This window comes from Wasmannia auropunctata, unplaced genomic scaffold (assembly GCF_000956235.1).
Source record: "Wasmannia auropunctata unplaced genomic scaffold, wasmannia.A_1.0 LD335976.1, whole genome shotgun sequence".
Lineage (NCBI taxonomy): Eukaryota > Metazoa > Arthropoda > Insecta > Hymenoptera > Formicidae > Wasmannia > Wasmannia auropunctata.
The window spans coordinates 1,423,741-1,447,489 of NW_012026914.1; the positions used below are offsets into that span (position 1 = coordinate 1,423,741).

The following is a 23,749-nucleotide window of genomic DNA, read 5'->3' on the forward strand; positions in this document are numbered from 1 at the left end:
GCTGTAAAAAATTTTGATATTCTAGCAATCAGTTTGACTTTCAAACAAAATTATTTTGATGGTGCTCTAACAAAAATTATTTTCAGATTTTTTTTATCTTCCAGCAAAATCATTCTTTCCGTGTTTATATACTTTATCAAATTAATATTTTTAGTAACAAAATTTTTAAACGCACAATACATGAACAAATCGAAGATATAATATTCAATAGTCGGTCGAGCGATAACACCAATGCATACGTATTGATGGTTCGGTATAATCGTAGATACCTGCACGCTCTACTAATCGAAATACAAGCAACCTTCGCGCCTCCGCGCCGTATGAAGTAATTTCCTTATCGAATCCAAAACACAATTTAATTAAATTCGGTTGGCTACGCCTTCTCCCCACTATCACCGGCCACCCCCGCCTGTATTTCCCGTAAAAGTCCTCGGTGCCATAAATGCCACATGTCCCTGTGTACAACCGACTACGTGTGTTCTCGTTAAAAACGTCTATGAGTGGCTTTTACGATCACGATGACCCGCTAACCTCGAGATAAGGAAAACGGTGGCGCGACCGCGCCGGCTTTTTCAATTTGCAGATTAATTGATTGCAATTTTTTAATAGCGGGTTTAAAGCCGCGTGTTTTTCTGTGCCAGTTATTTCATTGCCGTGTCGCACAAATACCATCGTGAGATGCACGTTTCTTTACGTCGCTATAAATATGAAGAAAATTCTTTCTCCTTTCCGAATAGGCAAAAAGGTCGCTGGATGCTTCAATCGCAGTACCCTTTCCAACTTCGCGTAGTAAAAATACGGCTAGCCGCCCACGGTTGCTACCAAAATATCGGAACTGGTAAGGAACAAAGTGGAGTTCTTAAGTCGCAAATAGTCGTAACGAGGACGACGGTCGTGGTCTGACTCGCAAAAATGTATTAGATCATTTATGTACGAGCAGAATTCTCTCCGTACTTTGTGGAATTGGGAGATCTATGGCGGATTATTTTATCTCCCTCCCGAAACTGACTATCCTCATCTTTTTACGTCGGACTCTCGCCAATTTACAAATTACAAAAATCACCAAGAGACCAAGTGCATCGAGAAGCGTGCTATAGAATAAATTTGTCCGTTTCCGAGCGGAACTTTATGGAGCAGTAAGAAATTTAATTAACATCCTGGACAGTTCCGTTTCTGCGACGTAAAGGAAACACGCTCGAGCGACAGTGATATTTGCTGAGGGAACCTTTCATATCTCGTACTTTGTAGAAATTGGGATACGTCGGAGCCACACCCCACCCCATCTTCCTTCTCCCTCTCCCTCCCCCCCTCCTTATCCCTTCTATCCGCGTCCCCGTCGGCAACCACCCCGAACCAACCCCGAAAATGGCCGACGTACATTTGCTTCTACCACGCTCTGTGATCTCTGTTCTCCGATCTGGAGTTGACTCAATGTCCCTCTGGGAAATAGGAAGCAATACCTGTCTCTTCGAATACCCGGCTGAGTGGCCGAGCCGAGCAAGACGGAGGAATATAGCAGCGAGCGAAATGGAACGGAGAGAAAGGTAGAGGGAAAATGGAGAAACATACCTTCGCCTTTCGTAGATATTTTCGTCCATATTGCTCCAGCGGCACACGGACATTTCAGAGTACGGGTGTATACAACGCGTGTTCGGTATACGTTACGCCATGTGACATATATAACGTAGATGGACTTATGTAATATGAAATACTCAGGTGACAGTAATCTTATCTATTATTTCTTTGTGTTCGAGATAGTAACGATTACTTCATCCGCTATAATAGAAACATGAGATTCGCTATTAGTTAATTTCGATGTTTTCCCAGCAATTTTTATCTTGCTCTTTTTATTTGTCATACTATTCAATCAATGATTTTCATTAATTTTGTATTTTCTAGAATTTAGTTGAATCTCTCGTTTGGATTCACATCAATAATAAACATAGACAAAATCTTTAGCAAAAGATTTAAATTACTATTCTTTTTGTTTTTCGCTTACTTGTGGAAAATCTATACGTGATATAATTTTGTTCAATCTATTATTTTTTATAACTCATGTAACACAACATACATAAGAAATATAAAAACAAACATAGAAACATCAAGGAGAAAAAACTAGTAGAATGATGCAGACATTCATAACTTTATCAAATTTCAGTTTATCAAATATCATCTTTCAAATTTCAAAGTTAAGCAATAATTATCTCACTTGCGTGAAATCAATAAAATATCTTTAAATTGGTAATCCACAAAATATCAATAATTAGATACTTGTATCTATGTTTAACTTGTTTTATTAAAACATAGTTAAATATTTAATATCATATTTTCATTTTATTTGAACATCTAGCTTCGTCTAGAGAATAAGTCAAAGTTTTTCTTTAGCCGAACGACGGAAGGAAAATATTACTCTTGGCCACGTTTGCCACATCTACATCACGAGTTTCACGAGTCAGCTTGTTTACGGGCCAATTTCGCACAAATACAGGCTGTGCGAAAATACTGCTTTTTTTCTGAAAGTATAAGCATTCAAACTTACTATTTTAACCTTCAACTTCTGAAATACCCCTTTGAGGCATCTCGTAAGAGGAGCATTATGTACAACTGTCATCAGATCTAAAAAAAAATACTTATTTAACAACTTTTACAGTTTTTGTCAAAAATATGTCTATCGTCCGTTCGTCCGTCCGATACTATCAAAATGATGATTTATCAACTTTCTATTAATGTTATATTTTGTTATCTTAACTTATTTTTTCATATAAAATTATTTGTAGTTCGGACAAATTGATTCATTTTTTATTTGATTAAAGCATCGACTATATCAATGATTAACATTTGCATAAAAATAATAAAGATAGAAATACGCGCAATAGAATTCTATGATTCCTTCATTTAAAGTGATCTTGTCGATCAGTGTTTATTGTTTCTACTTGGAAAAATCCTATTATTGTTTGATAAAAAGTACCTACACCGCATAACGTCTATTAAAACTATTGCTATATTAATGTGGAGATATTTTGAATGCTGAAAATTATATTATGAAATGGCAATAGCATGCGCAAGTTCCACACAGATCGGTGCAACTCGATGCGTTAAATTTTCATTCCCACATGAGAAATCGCAATCGAGAAATTCTCCACGGCGAGTCTGATTTAGACGCCGGTCCCGCTCAAGTTTTTATTTCGTACTTCGATCCCGGCTACACTTCGGGCTATCTCTGCCGCATACGTGACGGTGTGGTGATGAAGAAAAGCGTGGACAGGTATACCCACAGGTATTCGTATGTACGGCGGGGTGTATCCGTCCGTGTGCCCAAGCTGCTTCGTAGAAGATATATGTATTGGTGCATGCGCCGCGCAGAGGGCGGATATATCGGCGTCAGCAGGGGATCCGTGCTGCCATTTTATCCAAACGTGATCTCAGCCAAATACGAAAATTCGTACGTGCTGCGGTGCATGTATATACGTATCGTCGTCGTCATCGTCGTCAGTGCAGGCTGATACGCCCGATACGCTCGATGAAGTGAGCGCACGAGAGAGCCAGGCGTGGGCAGTATCAGCCGGAAAATATGACGCGCAAGTATCGATACCCGGACGCCCACGCGGACCTCCGCCATCTCTTTGCTGTGCGGAAACGCTAATACTACGATAGAATAAACCTCGCGCGAATTTAATACACAAAATACCCAAGATGTTGGGAAGAACAACGTGAATATGGTGAAATATTTAAGCCACCCAGCGTGTGACTCGTTCCCTGCCCATAGTCAGTATCGGGGATGCATTAGTTTTCAACACATTTTGATTAATCCAATATTTAATAAAATTTCATCAGATATTCATGTGATATCTTTCAATTTGAACATTTGAACATATTACGCGTATCTTGTTAAGTAATACTAGAGATCCGATAGTCTCAAATTTTAATATTGAATATTTCTGCAATCCAAATTTACTTGAAAATTGTTAATAAATAATAGAAATCAATTTTAAATTTATTAAAGAATATGTCACAATTGCATTCAATAATAATGCAAGACCTTGCACATTTAAAAATTAATAAGGTTTATGTGTTTATGTAACGCAATATACATATAATTTAAAGAATATTTTCTCTCTCCCCCCCCCGCCCCTTTTAAAAGATGTATAATATAAACTGATATCATCTTTGCTACAAGATATTCTCCAATATCTTTGCAATTGTTGAATGTCTGAAGATCAGAAGAGCCGACATTGATAATCGCGCGCGAGCGTGCGTCACAAAAACTTAACCAAACTTCAATCTTCAACAACATCCTTCCACAAATATCTCGTCGGCGCGCGGTTAATTAAGCCTGTTAAATGCGATCAAGACCTCCACTTTTAAGCTTAATTAAATTTAATTGAAGAAACTTCCATGAGAGGCGAAGACCGCAATCAGTACAATTCTTGAATACGCTCGCCTCATCTCGAAGGGCCACGAAGATCCGAGTCGTTCGAAGCATAGCAATGAAACAAATGTGCCCTGACAAGATTTGAAAGTATGCGAGCGTAAAGCTAATAAAGTACAAGCTCTTCAGGGGATTCTGGAAATATTTTTGGTCTTCGTTCGGATATACCGTTGCTTGTCTCTTCTCTCTTTTTGCCGTCATTTTCTTTGTAAACGCTGTTTGGAATTCCATTTATATGATTTGAAAAAACGTCACATTATTTAGCCAAGAAAGAAGTTAATAATGTATATATCTTCCAGCCCGTTCTCGTATGCATCATATTACTTCGCGTGTTATCGTGTAGTTCTGCCGTATCGCAATTCTTTCGGCCATAAATCACGACGCTCGCTATATCGCGGTTCACGTATTATAATCACATTGTATATGTATTTTATCTTACAAAATTTATGGCATTTTTAATCAATGTCCGATTTAATGTACACTTCCGTTTAAATATTTCGTTAAAATGGAAACAATTCACAATGAATGATACGTCTGATGATATATTTGTATGAATATATTTAAGATATTTATTATAAATCTTTAGAAATACCTATAGGACATGTACATTTTTTAATCCCGATTAAAAGAAAAAGAAAACCTTACGCAATATGTTTAATAATTATTGAGTCGCGTCTTATCAATTCATACTTGGTGCTATTTTATCTGCCAAACATTATCGTTGTACATGTATTATTTGCTTCTACTTTTATGTTGATTTTTTATATAGATTTCTGGCCACGCTATCAACTACTTGGATCGCTTGGATCGCATGCTTTCATGCAGTTTTGTTGCTCTATGCTGATGATGCTTCAACCAACAAATCAACAGAGTTCAGTAGTTCCTTTATGCGTGTTTCGTGAACGACACTCCACCAACGACAATAGGAAAAGTAATTGGATAAAAAAGAAGAATAGAAAGTCTTCACACTTCTCGCATATATGGAAGATAATTTCATCGTAGATAATTTCATTTTATTCAAAGATAGATATAAAGAGAATAAAAGTAAAATATGGAGAGAGATAGGCTAATGACTATAAATATAAATGTTAATCACGTTAATTAGCAAACCGTGTAACTAATGTTATTTACAAGAAATGATATTTCTTGAAATGACATTATCTGTCGGATTACCGACGCAAAGTTGACGGATAAAATTAATTTTATTACGCGGGGATAAAACTTATCTTATTGGTATTTATATCATATTAGTTGACAGTATAATTTACATTTTATGCAAATAAATATTTGCGGTAATTGTATTAAAAAATGTTTCACAAAGATGTCTAATTAAGCAATAATTGTTATGTATTTTACAATTTTTTTGCTATACATATTAATATGTAATATTAAAGAATCAATATGTTAAAAGAAATAATTATTTAATATTTATTATTGCTGTATTATAAATTTATATTGTTTACTCGTTTATTAAAGATGGTTGTAATTCGTACATTTATATGCATATATGTATATGTATAATGCTCCTACGCGGAAGCAACTGGGAAAAATAAAATCTATACGCGTAGTATTTAAGAAGCATACAGAGACGCGTGTGCCATTAGCATTTCTCGTTCGACACTTTTATGTTTGTATATAAACATGACTAACACGAAAAATCAGACATATATTATCTTTTTTATTTGAAATTTAAAACAATATTCTTTCATACAAATAAATTCAGAAAATTTAATTTCACAAAAATCCCGTAATACATAAATTTGAGTAATTCACTTTATTTTTAGATTAATTAAAAATGTCTACCGATTTAGTTAAAAAATATTTAAAAAAACTTTGAGGCAAAATTTTCCAGATATATGTATAATAAAAATAAATAGTCTTATGTATATGCAAGTATAAACAGAAGACATTATTAAAAAAAACAAAATGAAGAAGCTAGTACAAACAAGCTGTATCATTATCAAAGTGGGATTATAGTCAGCGTTTTCCTTCCACGGCAATAAAAGAGGAGACTAAAAGAATAGGCGAATGACTTGCCTATAAATGTGTTCGCACCTAACAATTAGCTGGTATACGTCAGGGAGCACGTAATAAAGCAATGATCGTGTTTTACGAGGCAGTATATAACTCCACCAACAAACCACCCAACCGCAAACCTACCCCTTCTCTTGTCTCTCACCTAGCTTAACGTCGGACGGTCCGTCCGTCGAACACTTATCACGGAAAGAACGTTTTGTCCATGTGTCGTAAAAGTAATGCCTTGCAAATTGCTAAGAATGGATTTCTTCCGGTGGCTAGTTTCCTTAAATTCCAATTTCGCGATATTGATTACCTTTTTAATGTTAAAGCTTGATTTTAAACGTTATTAAGAATGATCAATGTACAAAACGTAAATTTATCTAAATCACTGTCTAGTCAAGCATCCTCTTCATTGCAACGTTATTTATTATAAAATTCTTCATTTATTTTTAACGAATATTCTAATTTAACAATTTCTAAGACATATTCTATCATATTTTATAAATCCAAGCAATAAAAATATAAAAAATATATTCTTAGTCTCATATAAATATATAAAAATCTAATATTAAATTATAATTTTAAAAATATCTCATTTGTAATACAATATATCATCATAGATATTTAACGTTCCTATTAACTTTTATAACATACCTATTATTCTATTCATTATTCTTTTCATTTTTTTCTACGAAATTTATTACTCAGCAAATATTATTAAAGAGTACCTCTTTAAAAATGGCTGTATATATCAAACGGAATGTAAATATAAGTTTATCACAATTGATAAATATTTTCGATATAATTCTATTTACTTTCTAATTCGCTTCTAGGTGCTAACTCACCACTTCTATACGCAATCTTCTAATAATTTACACTCTCATAAAGGCAACTCAGTCCGTTTGCATAACAGAACAAAATTCCAATTGGAACAAAAAAACTTTTAAAATCAGAAATCTGTCATCTAGATAAATTTACATCATATATCAACAATAAAATATATCAAAACTCTGACAGAATCTAGATTTTCTATAATAACGAGGGGATGGCTCAGGGAATTCTTTCGCTTCATCCCTTGACTATCACTGAACTATCTCCCAAATAAATTATATTATCTATCAAATTGATCTATTCACATGTACCTGTCGGATTAAAGAGAATAGAAACGAAAAGAAAGAAAGACTGGACGAAAGAACATTATACGGATGATAAAATGGTCTTATTGTTAGATAAAAAATTAATGAATGCATACGGACAGGAGATCTCGATTCAAAATGAAGCAAATGAGTCCTCTTTCCCCCTCCGTACGGACCAACCCGTTCTACGGTTATTCCATCGTTCCATCCTAATATCTCCCTCTTCCACCGAAGGCACCAATCGAGTTCGATGCTACCGTCGATGTCATCCGTGAAATACATTTTAGCTACTAAGTCGTCTTCTCTCCCTGTCGTCCTCGTGGACGGGTGGTGGTAGACTCTTGGTGACTCGTTTCATACGGATGGCAGCAGATGGAGTTGAGACGCGGAGGGAGACATCATTTCACGGATCTCCTTCCTCGATATTCCTTCCTCGTTCCCCCTTCTATCGTCTTCTTTCTTTTTCGTTGCGGCTCTTTACGAGAATGAAAAGGCTACATCTTATACCAGACAGAGTCTCCCTCCGTCGTCTCCTCTTTTCCTCTGTTGGCTACGGTATGCTCCCTCCTCCTCTACGAACTCTTTCTATAGTTTGTTTTACCTCGACGCTGTTCCGAGCCCTTCCCCCGCGGCTTCAATGCACTATCATGATTCGACATGGCGGAGGGGATACGGGTGCAAACATGATTTAGAGTAATGTCTTGGCTGAAAGAATAAAATCCGCGAGGCTGATGCCAAACAAATAACTTGTGGTATCCGGACGTGTATGCGGCTTAGGTATCCTATTGCCGCAGTACTGGCTGATATCTTAGATACGCGCTGCCTCAAAGCTTCATTCGCAGTTTTTCCCTTTAAGACGTTAAAGATGATATATTATGTGGTTATACACAGATGGTCTAGATGTAATAGTAAAGCTGGATATCCAGCTTGGACCCTACAAACGAGATTCTCCGTTCGTATTTTCAATAAAGGAAAAATATTATTGATATTTGTGAAGAGAAAGAATAAATAAGCCTCAAATTACCAGTTATAAGGAAACGTTAAATATATGCGCATAAATTGTCCATAAATAACAAAATATTTGAAATATTTTCTTCTTTGTTTAATATGTGTATATTTAACATATTGTATAATATTTACAATATGTGTACAAAATATTAATATGTATATAAATACGAATTTTATAACTTTAAAAGGAAAAAAAAATTAAAGCATTTCTTCATAAATTTAAATATTTTTTTTACAATCCCTTTTTCCTTTTTAATAAAGTCGAAATGGGAATCACAAACGTGTAACATCAAACATTTAAAATTAATGATCTAAAATGTCAAATAGCTGCTGCAAATGGATAATGACGGATGTTTCAACAGCGGTAGTTATCTACCTTTATGAGAGAAGGTGCTAAATGGGTTAATGTTTCGTACCCAACAGGTGGTCGCTTTTGGTCTGCAAGCTTAGAGCTGTACGACCTCCTAAAATAGTATTGTATAATAATTCTATTAATGTATATATAATTAAAGAAAAATATTATTTGCCAAGAGTTTATTCCTTGGACATCTAACACGGAATAAAATCGGAGCGTGTTCATCCTTCTAAGAGCATTAATTATTTTTCAGGTAATAATATCTAAACAAATTAATTTCTATTTGTATCCATTACTATTACATTTTATGTGGTAATATTGTTTATAATGAAAATAATGCAGAAAAATTAATGATTAAATATTTGTTTTCTTAATTTTTCGCAGTTAATTAATCAATAAGGAATTCTTCACTGGTATAGACCAAACAATATAATAAAATGCTTCATCATAATTATCTTCTTCAACATTTGTTCCCAAAAAAGGATTGAGAAATTCAGAGCTGAAGCTTAACGCTTTCCCGTATATTTCTCGTATTTCTAATTTCTTATGTTTAATTCTATATTCCATTCATTATGAATGATGAATGCATGATAATCATCTTCTTTCTTCTTCCTTCCTTTTTAGAGAAAAGTCCTCTGTCGTCACTGAGACACAATGTACAACATGTTTGTAACATATCATTTGTCATTGCTTGTTCGGATTACAAATCTCCTTGATATAATAAGCATTCTGTGTGTGCAGAATCATTTCAAGATCATTGAGATCCAATGATTATCGCAGCGGCATCTGTATGGCGGTTATTGAAATAGGTCGTAGAGAGTATAGGATGGTTAGTCCAGGGTCCATTCCGCTAACGGTAACGACCAACTCGTTGGTTCGAGTCTCGACTAAGCTTGAAAATAAATTGAGCCGTCATGGCGGTGGCGACGGCGGTGGCGGCGACGACGACGACGGCCCTCCCCACTGTTCAAACTCGTTTCCCTACCCGTCGCCATGCCGCCGTCCGGTTACACGATACCGAAGCGCATGCGCGACATCGACAGAATTCCACGATGGATTGAAGCGGGAGAGAGGAAATTGTGCCGTGAATGGAATGAAGATTTCGTTGCCCCGCGGCGATCGCGCCATTTTCACGAGAAAATCGATAAAAAAAGATACTCATTATATAAGACGTTCGAATCTCTTTTCAGATAGACTAATAAATGATGTACGAGTTATGATTCAGTAATCATCAGAATTATAAATCGAATATTCTTCGAAAGTAGAAGTCAATTAATCTTCATTATTTGAGGAAGATTTTAAAAATATGGAGCTTTATCAAAACTTTATCCTATTAAATTGTTATAACTAGAATAATTTGGCTTTTATTCGTTTTTTAAAGATCCTATAGTATTATACAATATTTAACATACATGCATGTATTGGTATAACACATCGTGAAAATAGAATTACGATCGGAAAACTATATAACCCTGCCGGTAACCTTTAGTGACTTACGGGAACTACTTGGTGCGCTTTATTACCGACGCGACGATCGATTCTACCGGTCACCTGCGTTCTCCAATCTATTAACAGCTCATTCGTCTAGAATCAAAGAGTTAAGGCCATGGCACATACAAAAACAAGCAGAGTAAGACGTAAGCAATAATCAACCAATCACAGTTGAGAATATAAGACTATAACGTAAATAGTAGCAAATAAAAAATGCTGACTTGCTTATTGCTTATATTACTGCTTACATTTTCCTATGTGTCACTGACCTTAATCAAAGAATTCAAGACGGATGATTGAGTATCAATAGAGCCCTATATAAAAATATAAGCATTACACTCTTTCAAAAAAGTTTTTTAAATGTGATTAAATAAATTTTAATAAAGCTTCATTGTTCTCGCATTACAACAAACGTAGTATAACGTTCTCGTAATATAACAAACATAGTTAGAAAATTTGAATTTTTACGACTTGCAAGGGTAGATTTGCGACATTGAATTCGACACATTAAGTTTGTATTACACATTTTAACGAGGCGCATAAATTCATGCGTGTAAGCACAATTTCATTAAATGAATAGCTCGCGACGCAGACACCTTACACATAGAAATGAAAATAAATGGGGTGTTATATGATTTGGAATAACGTAAGCGGACATTTTCTATTTTCCTCAATTTCAAAGTCCTCCTGGTCCTCTGCAGAAAATAATTTTTATTTTACCAAAGTATTCGCAAGCAAAAATATTTTTCATTTCAATTTTATTAACTATACATATATTGTGCCGTCTTGTGCAACTATTTTAAATATTTTTCACATTTCTGTCAACAAAACACTTAAGCTTTAACTTACAATTTTTGTAATCTATATATGTATATGTTGTCTCTTTAGATATCTTTAAACATTAAAAACACGCCGAAACCGAATATTTTATTTATATATGTATATTGATGTGTTCCGCCTCAAAATCCGCAATAAAATGCCTGCGGACAGATCGGTAGAGCAATCCGAAGATATAGTATAACGATATCATGCATCCGGGTGTTTCACTTTACCTCGCGTGCAAATCGAACCGTGCATCATACGACAGAAACGATAACCACTGAAAAGCAACGTCGTATCTTACAATACGTGACAGAAGGGGGAAGCTATACGTAGACAACCTGTAAGGCTTTGGGTTTATAGCAGCGTGACATGAATTTCAGAACTATGCGTGCGACTGTCAAATTAATTTTCCACCGCATAGAAAATAGTCAAGAATGCAGACAGATGGTACGTTATTTTGTCAAAGATATCAATATTTTATTCGTGATGTTCATAAAGATCAAGACTAATCACCTTATGTGACTTACGTCCGCGGTTTGTGCTGTCAGTTTTCTTAAACGACGTAAAATATTCTCATATCGCTGAAAGAGAAAGTAAAATTTTCGCTCGTCTGAAAGATGAATCTCAAATGTGTATACTATGTATTTATAACGACTGAATGAAATGAAAAGAAGTTATGTCCTTCGAGACGATAATATGCTGGATATAATCGACAACATTTTATGCCTCGATAAAAGATATTCGACGCGAAACGCAAAATATGACTAGATTTATAAAAATTGAAAAAATAATCAATTCAATGAAAAGATTTAGTTATTAAATTTACAACTTGCGTGTTTACATTATTTGTAACGCGTTATTTATTATCGGATGCGTAGCAGTATGCAACGTTTGAAACAAGATTCTTCAACGAGAACTGCGTAACATCATTGTATTATTAATTCTTAGAAAGAAAAACTGAGGAATCCGGAGTGAAATTTAGCACCATGTAAAGAAATAGAATAGGGTGGGGTTCTAGACGCGAGGGTGGAGTAGACTCCAATAGGGGCGCGCTTTTTTTCCCAAGTGCACTCGACCAAAACGAAAACGGTTCACCCGTCATTTAATGTTTTACAAAGTCTTCGTTGTCCAGACAAATGACTTTCTAGACTCAAAGTAGAAATTATTCTGCCGTAATTATGACCGGAAATTTGATACCTAACCGCTTTTTATTAAGCTGTCACGGTGTCCGATGTTAAAAGAAAAATCCGACTTCGTGTATTTATCACAATTCTCTCAAGATTGATTTTGAACATCGATATTATTGTTATTGATATTGATATTAATAAATTATAATTTAATATTATTATACAAGTTATTATTAATATTAATTATATTATTAAATATACACTACATAATATTAATGAAAATATTTATTTAATATTTGGACTACGATTAATATAAAGAGATACATATAATATATACTTTCATTTAAAAAAATCTATGTTGGCATTTTCTTATATTTTTCTTTTTTTTATTCTTATTTATTTTTTATTTTGATGATTTTACGGATTTTTTTTTAAGAAACAGTCTTCTAAAGAGCGTTTTCTCATTTTAATTGTTTTAACAATCGTCGGTTGATTCTTACTAATGTTTAAATTAAATATACTTCATCATAAATTAACATATTATAATACATATCTATAATTTCTAATTTCTATTTATTTCTATTTTCGAGTACCAATACTGGAAATTAGACCGAAGAAGTTTCATGTCGATTTAGCATCGTCTAGCAGTTAGAATTGCAAATAAGAAATTTCTCAATGGCCGGGTTTGAAATTTCTTCGGCTGATGTTTTACCGCAATCGTTCAAGTTGGACAGTTCGCGCAAAGTCCGCGACAAATTACACTTCTCTCTCGAAATGGAATAACTCGTAAAACGGTCGCATTGTGAGATCGCCATCTCACTTACTTCTACCCCTCCCTTTTATCTACCCTCCTCTCTTCCGTACCCTCTTTCGCATACAAATACTCGAAAATAGCGACGCGAAATCCGACAGCACGCAACTCACCACCCCGCCCCGTACCCCGGCCGGTCTTCCTTTTGCGTTAGAGTCATTCGAGCAGCAGTCGTCGACCAATCACTTATCTCAAGAGTCACGGAATACTTATCGTCGAATATGAATTTAGAAAGCGCAATGTCGTGTACTTTCCGCGCCTGGAGCTGGGTGGGGTGCACCGCTGGGGTTGGAGAAGACAAAAAGACCACGCCCTGGCATTACATTGTGATTTACCGATCAAGATCCGATGCAACACGATATACCAAACAATTTAGAGATGCAAAGTAATTCAAGGTATTGTCCTTTTTTTTAATTAATTCGATATCGAACTAATTTTATTTAAATTTAACGATTATAGGCAGTTTCTTTCTCGCAGTGTTACTTTAATAACTTATTTTAATAACTTCAAATACATATTATTTTATTTTATATAATATATAATTAACAAAAATTAATATGTTATCATTAGGTAATTAATATTTCAACAATAACTCTTGGGTGCAGTTTGCGAGCAATTGTTCAAAACACTTCTTTTTTTCAAAACACATACAATTTTGCTCTATTCGATTAGTTTAAGTTTAGTATTCCGGATCTCAAATTTTCTTCAATCCGACAATTCGTATTATTAGAATAACATCTCTATCGCGGTAGTCATAAATATATTGCTAATATATTCACCTGCTTTAAAGACATACTAAAAACAGCATACTTTCAAGAGTCTTTCGAGTGAGACGAGCTGTGTTTGTAGGCAAAAATATCGGGCGCACACCAGCTAGCAAGCTAGTCTAGTATTATTAGATTCCTAATTAACATGATAAGTTAAAAATGAATTGCGAGTTAGACGTACCGTCTAACCGCCTAGGCCATCTTGTTGTAGAACGTGATTGTCGGGCTATAGTAACGAAGATCGGAGATTACCACGTAGAACATGGTACGTTCCCCTGTTTATTGCTCCACAGAAGCACCCTTTAAAAACGCATCATGCACTTTTATGAGGCAACGATTATGCTCTAAACTCCAAACATTCCGGCAGCACCATCAAGCGGGGTCGGCTGGTGCTGCGGCTATAAAGAGCAGTTCGTACTACAAGTTTACATCGATCGCTTAAAATACATTACTACTAGTTTTCTTTTTTCTTCTGCCTTTCCCGCTTTCTCTCTTTCATCGGCCACCCCCTTCCTATCACCGTCCGACAAAGCTGAACGCGGGGGCGGGACACGTCACGATTCAGAAGGAAAATCGCGCGCGAGGTAAAAAGAGAGAAAAAAATCACATAAATTAATGATGATAAAATCGTGAAATACTCTCGCGAGTGAGAAATGCGATATTACTGTCGGCGGTCGCCGGCCGTAGAAAAGCAACACTGTAGCACGCTAGACGACATTGGACGCGTGAGTTGGATTAGATTCCACGCGTTGGAATGTTGTTCGACACGGACGCGAGCCGACATTATTGCCAGAAGAACGGAATCATATTTGTTCTATACCATAAAATAAATATAAGAAGCCATCGGGGAGAATAAGTATATCACTCCTCGGCGGGAGTAAATAAAAAGAAATCGTAGAAGTCGCGCGGTATTTAAGACTACAAGTTCAATAAAACTCGCGTAGTAAGCCGTAATGACCGTGGAAGTTTGTTCCTCGTTTGTAAATTCACTGCGTCTGGGAATACCTCCGCTCGTAGTAACAAACCGCTGGAATATATATATGTATATTGAATGTATTCTTCAATTAATTCGTATATGATCCGAGCGTTTTTGAGAGAGGCGCGCCGTTCCACTCTTTCACGTGGAACATCGTAAACGAAGGAGGGTGGAGCTACCATTAAAGTTACGAAGATCATGCCCATTACTTTAATGAACGATGCCCAATACGGGCTTCCCGGGCTTATGCCGAACGCCGAACTGGAAACCGAGTATGTTAATCCACGCCGGCATTGCCAACCGCGCATCAACGTAGAGATTTTACCGAAAAAAGAGGGAATCGGCCACACACGAAGATCAGACTACCGCGCGCGTAATCTTTCCCCTTCGGGAATATTATTTCTTAGATTTTGACCTGCTCTGCGATTATAAACACAACTTCTTAGAAATTAAAACAAAAAGCTGTTCCCGTAAAAACTTTATCCTTTTTCGTTGTAATCTTCAACAGAATAAAAAAAAACACAATGAGGGAGACTTTTAGTTTATCTATATTCCTCCTCGATATCAAAATGTAATTATCTATACTAAAAATGCACTTACAAATGCCACGCGAATTCCATGGAAAAGTATTTCTCATTTATCTCGTGATCATACATTAAAAATTATAAAATAAATATAAATTGAATTTAATATATAGAATATAAAAATGCACATACTAATATAATCATCCTTACGTGTTTTTAGAATTCTTATAATAAATTTAACCACAATAGATTTTCACGGTTTGACATGGTTTAATCTAAGATTTTGAGAGACTGTTAGTTTTTGCCATATATATTTAGTGGTGCAAAAGTTGCCTGAAATTTTTTGCTTGATTTTTTGTGATTCAGTCACAATCGTTTCTTTCCTAAAATGTCACGCAAAAAAATGCCATCTATCTAATTTATTTCCCCATAATTTTGTGATCCAAAATAGCCAGACATGAAAGATATACATACGAACGTGACGCACGTTTTCTTTAGATTATTAAAAATTATAAAGCATTTTGGCATATACAAATGTGAAAAAAGTAATTAGTTTTATTTATAATAATGAATAAAAATGCATTTTAAGGAGCACTATTATTTAAAAATTATGCAAGTTGATTAGATAATCTGTGACGCTGTGGGCTATTCAAGCAACTGAGAGCTCGTCATAGAAACAGTATCCGTTACCTGAACTTTTTTTTTCGTGCAATTTCTTGCCGTGACCGCCCTCAAAAGGAAGGCACAGATTCGAGCAATCTTCTCTTTACCGCCGACTAACTTCAAACGCGGGAGAGAGAACGCGAGAAGATGGCGGAAGGTGACGCAGAATGGGAACAGCACCGTTATAAATTCGAGGATGAAAAACGGGTCGTTTGAAGCCGCGTTCCATCCCTGTCCCCGCTTGTAGCTTTATGTTGCAACTGTGCAAAAAAGGGGTTTGTCTCGCCCTCGGGCTGGTCTGGAAGCCCTAAGAACTGTCCGCAAGGGTCACCGTTATTACACGAATGCAAAATATCTTCTGTTGCTCACTCACCTCCGGACCGTCGACGGTAACGTTACCATCGTAATTCACGCTCGTAGTTTCTCGTCAGCGAATCGCTAATTGGGAAGTTTCGCACATTCAGCATCGCGTGGCTCTTACGCTGACATTGAGCCGCTTTAGCCCTACAAATCTGACAATTCTACCCTTATCGTACCGAGTGTACCGAGTGTACCATAAAGTGACTCAGCAAGAAGTGCATTATTAAAATTGACAGCTTTGACAATCAGCGGATTAACAGTGAATACAAGTAGTCCCCGATCATCTTCGGCACGTAAGATCTTAATTTGATTGAGTATTTAAAATTCGTATTAACTAATGTATCAATTATAATTAATTCTATGTATATTTCATATAAGTTTCATGATTTATATATATATTTCCGTGCACTTATAGAACAAAGTAATTTTCTATACATAAACCTTGCATAAAAACGAAACAATATTTTGTTAAAACTTCGAAAAATTGATCACTTTTTAAAATTAAAATCTATCTTCCCAATCCCTTCTTTGATTAAAAATTAGCATCTTCTGTTGATCTTTAATCAAATAAATTTAAATAAAATTAAAGTTAATTTTAATTTAATAAAATTGGATTCAACACGTTTATTCTAGATTATGTATATACTTTGCATAGCATTTGCATAAATATCTTTGAACCTGAAAATTAAGCAGTAAAGAGGCGCCGGTACTTTGATATGACGCGGCTATGTTGCGTGATCAAACATCATAACAGACTATATTATCATAATTATCATAACATAGTACACACGTGTTCGCCAATCTTTGGTGTTTAGCATGTTTATTAAAGCCAAGGGGAAGTTAACTTGAGCGATATTAAAGTGTTAGCAGTCTGTGATTTATTTTGAAACTGTACTGCGTTTCAAAATTATAACGAACTTGTGCCGAGAGCACATTAGTCATCTTCATAAAAAGTACGTCGTTAATATTAAACAATGAAAAGTTTAAAATTTTAAATAATATGTGTAATACTATGTTTCTTTATAAACTTTTATGACTATAAAAAATTTTCTGTAAGTTTGGATTTATAGAATTCGTGTATGATCGGCAATCTTTTACACGTACTATGCTTGTCAAGTTCATGAAAACTGTTAAAAATCATAAATTTTTAACTTCTAATTCTTACTCAAAATTAATTTCATATTACTTATAAAACGTTCTCATAAGATTACAGTATTATAAATTTTTAGCATGTCACATAAAATAAAGTTTCACAAAGAACAATGTGCAATATTGGCACGAATTCTAATATGCTATAATGACATAATCAAAATCATATCATAAATAATTCAATTTGGAAAAGGAGAATAAAAAAAAATAAAAAATATATTTATTTCCAAATCAATATCTTATATCACAATCAAATTTTTTTTTCAATTCTATTCTTTTCCTACACAATTCCAGAGGGATTCTCTTCGGTAATTTATGTTTGCTCAAATTGCATTTACGCGCGTATATAAATTGTTGCCCTTCATAAACCAGAAACTCGGCGCGGCTGCCTTCAATGTGTCGAAGCTACAGCGGAAATACCTCGAAGAGGGTATAGAAATCGAATACACTGGCAGGTGGAGAACAGTTACGGGTGGTAATATCTTCATTTGCATTGATGGCCTCCTTTGTCGATACGATCCGCTCTCTTAGCCCTCACGCAATTTCGAAACCTAGCTTCTCGCGTCTGTATTCCGCCCGGCGAACCACGATACGTACAGTTCAACGTTAATCGATAATTCTCTATAATAAGAATATACAAGCACGGCAGAAGCGATACTGCTACGACATCAGTTACATAGCGTAAAGAAAAAGTACCGAGCGCGAGATGGATACTAAAATTTTTCCCCGCTATTTATCGACGTTAACTCGCAAAAAAAAGAAAAGAAAAAAACTGGTGATGTAAAAAATACGGTATAACAGAAAACATGCGTAGAACACTTCTTTTCTATTCTATGTAAGACATGTGAAATTATTAGAGATATCAAACATAAAACAAAGCAAAAACGAATTCTTGACACAGAAAATTGTTTTATTAGAATGCGCGCATAATGATTTTTACTGAGAAAGTAGCATATCCCGGAACATTCCGAAAAAGAGTTAAAAGAAATAAAATTATTTTACATCTATCGAGAACGGATAAAGAAAGTAAAATTTCTTCGCATGTCTTTATAGATGAGTATTAATTTTGTTTTGCGCTAACACGGTTAATCCAGTAGTTAATCCTACATTAGCATGTAATTAAAATGTGTTATATAGATATCAAATATGTAATATATCGATAATGTTACTGAAACAACGTGATTTCTAAGAAAGAGAAAGAGAGATGTATAAAGTTGCATTGAAAGTTCAATCGTAAGGGAACATTAGCACTTAATATACAGCCACTTAATATATATCCGCGGTTACATGCCGCAGCCCGTAACGAATTTGCGGCTAATTACATGAACAACCTTGTAAGAAACGAACCTTGTAAGAAATGAACGGTCGGCTTATTTGTTAGTCGATCGGTGTAGAGATAAAGTGGGCGGTACCCTGTGCCGTTAATGGATCAAGTTTGCTACCTTGATACTACCTCCCCTACCGACTATCTTTCCGAACTTGCCATCGTATCCAATCAACTCCCGTGAGCCCAGCCCTTTCCTCTCCCGTGCTCCCTTTCTCAATGTTGGCACGTCCAATTCCTGCCGGTAGTGATTACGGGCGATTCATGTGAGTGCGAAATTAGTTCGAAACTTGGTAACATCAACCGTGCAGGCGTTTGCCTTCTGGCTATAATTTGCGACGATATAGACGATACCGATACGAACGGCGCGTACATAACGTCCGGGTATCCGCGGGATTCACCTGCCGGCCATAATAAGCGACTATAACATATCATAATCTTCTAGACCGCTCTGAATCCTTATAAATTATTTTTTGTAAAATTGCCTATCCACATTTCACCACGTAACTCTCCAGTCTGCATACAAGACACTTGCCCGGAGAATCATCTCTTTGCATCTGTTTAATAAATTAAATCTCGTTACTTATACTCGAATGAGCGCAGCGTGTTCTCGGAGATGTTCAGGAATGTCGAATAATCATTTCGGTTTAAAGTCATCCCTTTCCATGCCGAAGTAAGACTTCTCAGTTCTACAGTTACATTATCATAAAAATGTCAAAATGTATTTTATTATCATCGAATTTCGACAAACGTTAACCTTTTACAAATTTAAGACTTTTCCCCGTTGATACAGTTTTCCCTACGGGTCTGCTCAGGCTATCGTTGATAGGCACCTGAGCATAAATCTCAAAGTGCTTTTAAGCTTTACAAGTTCCAAGAGAGAGAGAGAGAGAGAGACCTAAATGTCGCTCTCGCCCGCGATCTGGAAAGTTCCGTCATGAGCAGGCGGCTCTTACACAAACTCGGCAGAAAGTTTGCTGTCCCTTTACCACCGTGTTCGCTTCATCTGTCCTCGCGGTTATTACAAATTTTACGATAAAAAGGGTTAAAGCACAAAATTAGTTGGAAACTTATATTAACGCAATGACATAAAACTTTCTCAACTGAAAACACCGAATTACTTTCACTCGTTTACTCTTGTCGAAATCTGATTTCCGACTCTGCTTCTTTCTTTTCATCTTACTTTAAATTTTTCTACTGTTACCTTCTCATTCTAATTTTAATCTCGATTGTAATCTCGATAAAGCAAGCATCAAATTTGCTTCGTAGAAGTAATCATCTCATTCTATATATTACATTCTTTTTTTAAATCTAATTCGGTTTTGTAATTTAATTTAATTTCAAAAAAGTTTCATCCACTTTTTGTTAATCTGACTTTCTACAGGACTCGGAATTTATCCTTGTCCCTCCTGCCGCATTCACGAGCATCCCTTTGATATGCGCATGGATATAAAGCCGAAAGTGCTTTTAAGCTTTACAAGTTTTGTACAGCGCGCGTACAGAGGAAGCCAAAATGTCTGCTGGTGCAGATCTTAAAAGTTTCATGGTGTAGAAGGACTCTTACGACTCCTGCGAAAAGTTTCGTTGTCGGACGGAATAGGTTTGACCATGCAACGCTTGTGGAATGTCTGTGCAACGTTTCCAGGAATAGATTTTCTCAACCGTTAGTCATCGGGGACGCAAAGATTAAAAACGCGATAGAAATAATTCTTAAAGACTGGAGAGCGAAATGGCATGAAAATACTCTATAGCAAATATTCTATCTTTATATCATTTTTATCTATTCTCTATCTCTATATCATTTTTTTATATTATAAATTACAATAATTCGATTGCATACTTTCTGCGGAATTATATCATAAATTTTATTGTAGAATATATATTTTCAAAAGAAGTAAATATATAATTCAATTTACGATTCGTGTCTTTGGGCTTAAACATATATCTTCAATTATTATATTCTATTTAAATACATTGTTTCGACTTTTTATCTGCGTTCGTATAAATACTATCTTTCTTTACTTTTTAATTTCAAACTTTTAATAGTTACATTTTCTCAAGTCACATTCTTTTTATAACAAAAGCTTTAATTACATATTCGTAGTATATGATTCACACGTATAATTTGCAATTAATGGAATAAGTCCCGACGATACTTTCGAAAAATATATCAGTTACGAGAGAGCACGATCGTAAACTCTACGACAGAATTAATCTGCAACGACCCGAAGCGACGGGCCAATGAAGCAGAAAGCAGCGAGAATTGGTAAATGGCGCCAGACTTGGTAGAAATCTTCGTATACTGATTTTCATCAGTATCTTCTCTTAATAATAATTCCATTTTAATTTATGTATTCGTACGTTACACAAACTAGTAATTCGGAAAATACTGACGTACGTTTCAAAAAACGTTAAATAATAAGACTTACTCTTTCAAAGAAAATGTACATTTTTTACATTTCTCTTCTACATAAAATAATTTCTGTTTCTTGTTGAAAGTAAAGAGAAAAATTATCGTTTTAGTGTCATTAAAACGAGAAAATTCATCATAAATTAATATTATTACACGCAATAGATTTTGACAACGTTACCAAAAATGTTTTCATATTCGCGAGAAGCTCATGGATCGAATGCGGTGTATCACACATATCGCGTGTAAAAAATTCATTTCTACCTTTCAACAGCATGTCAGGCGATAAATATTTTAAGACTTCCACAATTTCGCGTTTCCACAAATTTATAATTCACCGATACCGTTACGCAAACTATCGCAAAAACGTTCGCGGCTGTTTGCCGTTACCTTGCGGGCCTCTATCTTCTCTTCTAGAATCGTTTATGTGTATCGACATGTAGGCAGCTACAAACAGTAAAATGCAAGTTCAGAGTAACGAGAGATACGCGAAAGGCTTGTCCATTTTATCGACCCGGCTTGCGACGCGCGCATGGTTTTCCACCGAAATAACATAGAGACGGATATCATGGCGACGGATTCTGAGACAATCTCAAAGTGCAGCATCCTGGATTTTCTGGATTTATCATCCTGAGTTTTATCAAAATTCGAAGCTTTCTGAGTAGAACGTTTTAAAAAATAAGCGTCATAAAGATAAGCTGTCGTTAAATAATAAAATATTGTGTTAAGAAAAAAGCGTAAGTCGTAACCTTCTTCCTCTATTCTAATCTTTATCTAATAATAATTCTCTTAGTCTATCAATATACTTAAAGTAAATGTAAAATAGCAAAAAGAAAACTTAGATTAGATATTTCTTGTAAACATCCCATGTTAAATCTTTTAACGGAACAGTTACATATTTTCAATTAATTTTTAAGCATAACGTAAATAAATACAGATACGATATCCGCAATGAAAAAAAAATTCATTTCTAATATAACAAAGATATTAAGAAACAACTTACAATTTTCTACAAACAAAATTGTCTGTCAGGAGAATTCTGTCTTATATTTACAAACGATATTTTTCTGATCCCGAAGTCACGACCATTTTTCCTGTTCGCCATTTACGATAGGGTTTGTTATTTGTCCCGTATTACGTCTGCTATTTTTTTTAACGAATAATTTTATCGTTTTCCGATATTTGTACCTAAAATCGGTCTCTCTTATAGCACATAAATTCAGAGTCATTTTTTTGTGCGTGACGCGTATAATTTTGCTCGCGGTAGAGAAGAGATAGATAGATAGACAGATAAAGAAGAAATAGAGTTTAGGAATCTCTCGGTGATACAAAATATAGCCGGCGGCATACTGAATTATGACAACGCCACGTACGATAACAACGTTAAGTCGCATCGTAGATATCTCCCGCTAGAATGGTCAATTACGTCACGGAATCGTATATTTTATATTCCGTCCTGTGCGCTTACGTGTGATGTAAATCCAATTAACTTCACTCTCGACGGCGCGGCAACATTTTGTCTAGGAAAATACGAGAATGCGACTGGATTCTACGTTGAAAATATTGCCGTCGTCCGTAACCAGCGTCCGTCGCCGACCGCGCTAAGTGAATTCCGCGTCGTCGCCGGCCTCGCGCAGCGTCGTACTTTCTGCGCATTTTTCCTGGACCGAGCGTGGACCAATGCGCGCACGCGTGTAACGCTTGGCTCGGCTTGCGCGAAACACCTAGTGCGATGGGAACGAGCAGGAAGAAATACTATGTATATCTCGTCTCAGCATCGCAGGAATTTATAATATTCTCTCTTTCAGTATAAAAACTAAATACACATAACATATATATACAACTTGAAATATTTATCTTTCACTGTTAAAGCGAAGTATGGACATTCCAGAATTTTCTTCGACTAATTTAGATTTGTCACTAAAAAAGTTATTGAGATGCTATTCAACATATTTTTTTTTGTTTGTTTCATTTTCGATGCTTATAAACATCTACATGATTTTATATCTAAACTTCATAAAATGTGATAAATATTTCTAAAACTAATACGTTTATAAATAGTTTAAAGATATTAAAGGAAACTCAATTAATGTAGATACATGCGAATTACAGAAGAATATGCAATAGATAAATAATTGCTTCAGTAAAATGTATCTCGGAATTATTTGACAATATTTAACATATTAAAGCATCTGTTATTAAAATTCTCCGTATTTTACTTGATAAATATTTAAAACAATTATGCGTGATACACAACGAACATGTATAATGCATTGAACAACAACGAACATGTATAATGCATTTCGTTAATTAATGATATCTCAAAAAAAGATGTAAATAATATTTTAAAATTACATAAACGTGTAACTCGTATTTGT

The 23,749-nt window shown here is 35.2% G+C and overlaps 2 protein-coding genes across 7 annotated transcripts in view; one reads left to right on the forward strand and one right to left on the reverse strand.

Annotated features, from left to right (window-relative positions):
* LOC105454751 overlaps positions 1-5,831 on the forward strand; it is a 7,562-nt gene extending 1,731 nt beyond the window's left edge. The window contains exons 1-2 of one of the 2 annotated variants that reach the window (XM_011697615.1): positions 515-838; positions 5,199-5,831. In XM_011697615.1, coding sequence (XP_011695917.1) covers positions 679-838; positions 5,199-5,431 — 393 coding nt within the window. In that variant the 5' untranslated portion in view covers positions 515-678 and the 3' untranslated portion in view covers positions 5,432-5,831. Of the gene's footprint in view, positions 1-514; positions 839-5,198 lie in introns of those variants that run through there. The other variant, XM_011697616.1, reaches the window with a different exon arrangement.
* LOC105454750 overlaps positions 1-23,749 on the reverse strand; it is a 255,227-nt gene that overhangs the window by 211,279 nt on the left and 20,199 nt on the right. The gene's annotated exons all lie outside the window — the stretch shown is intronic.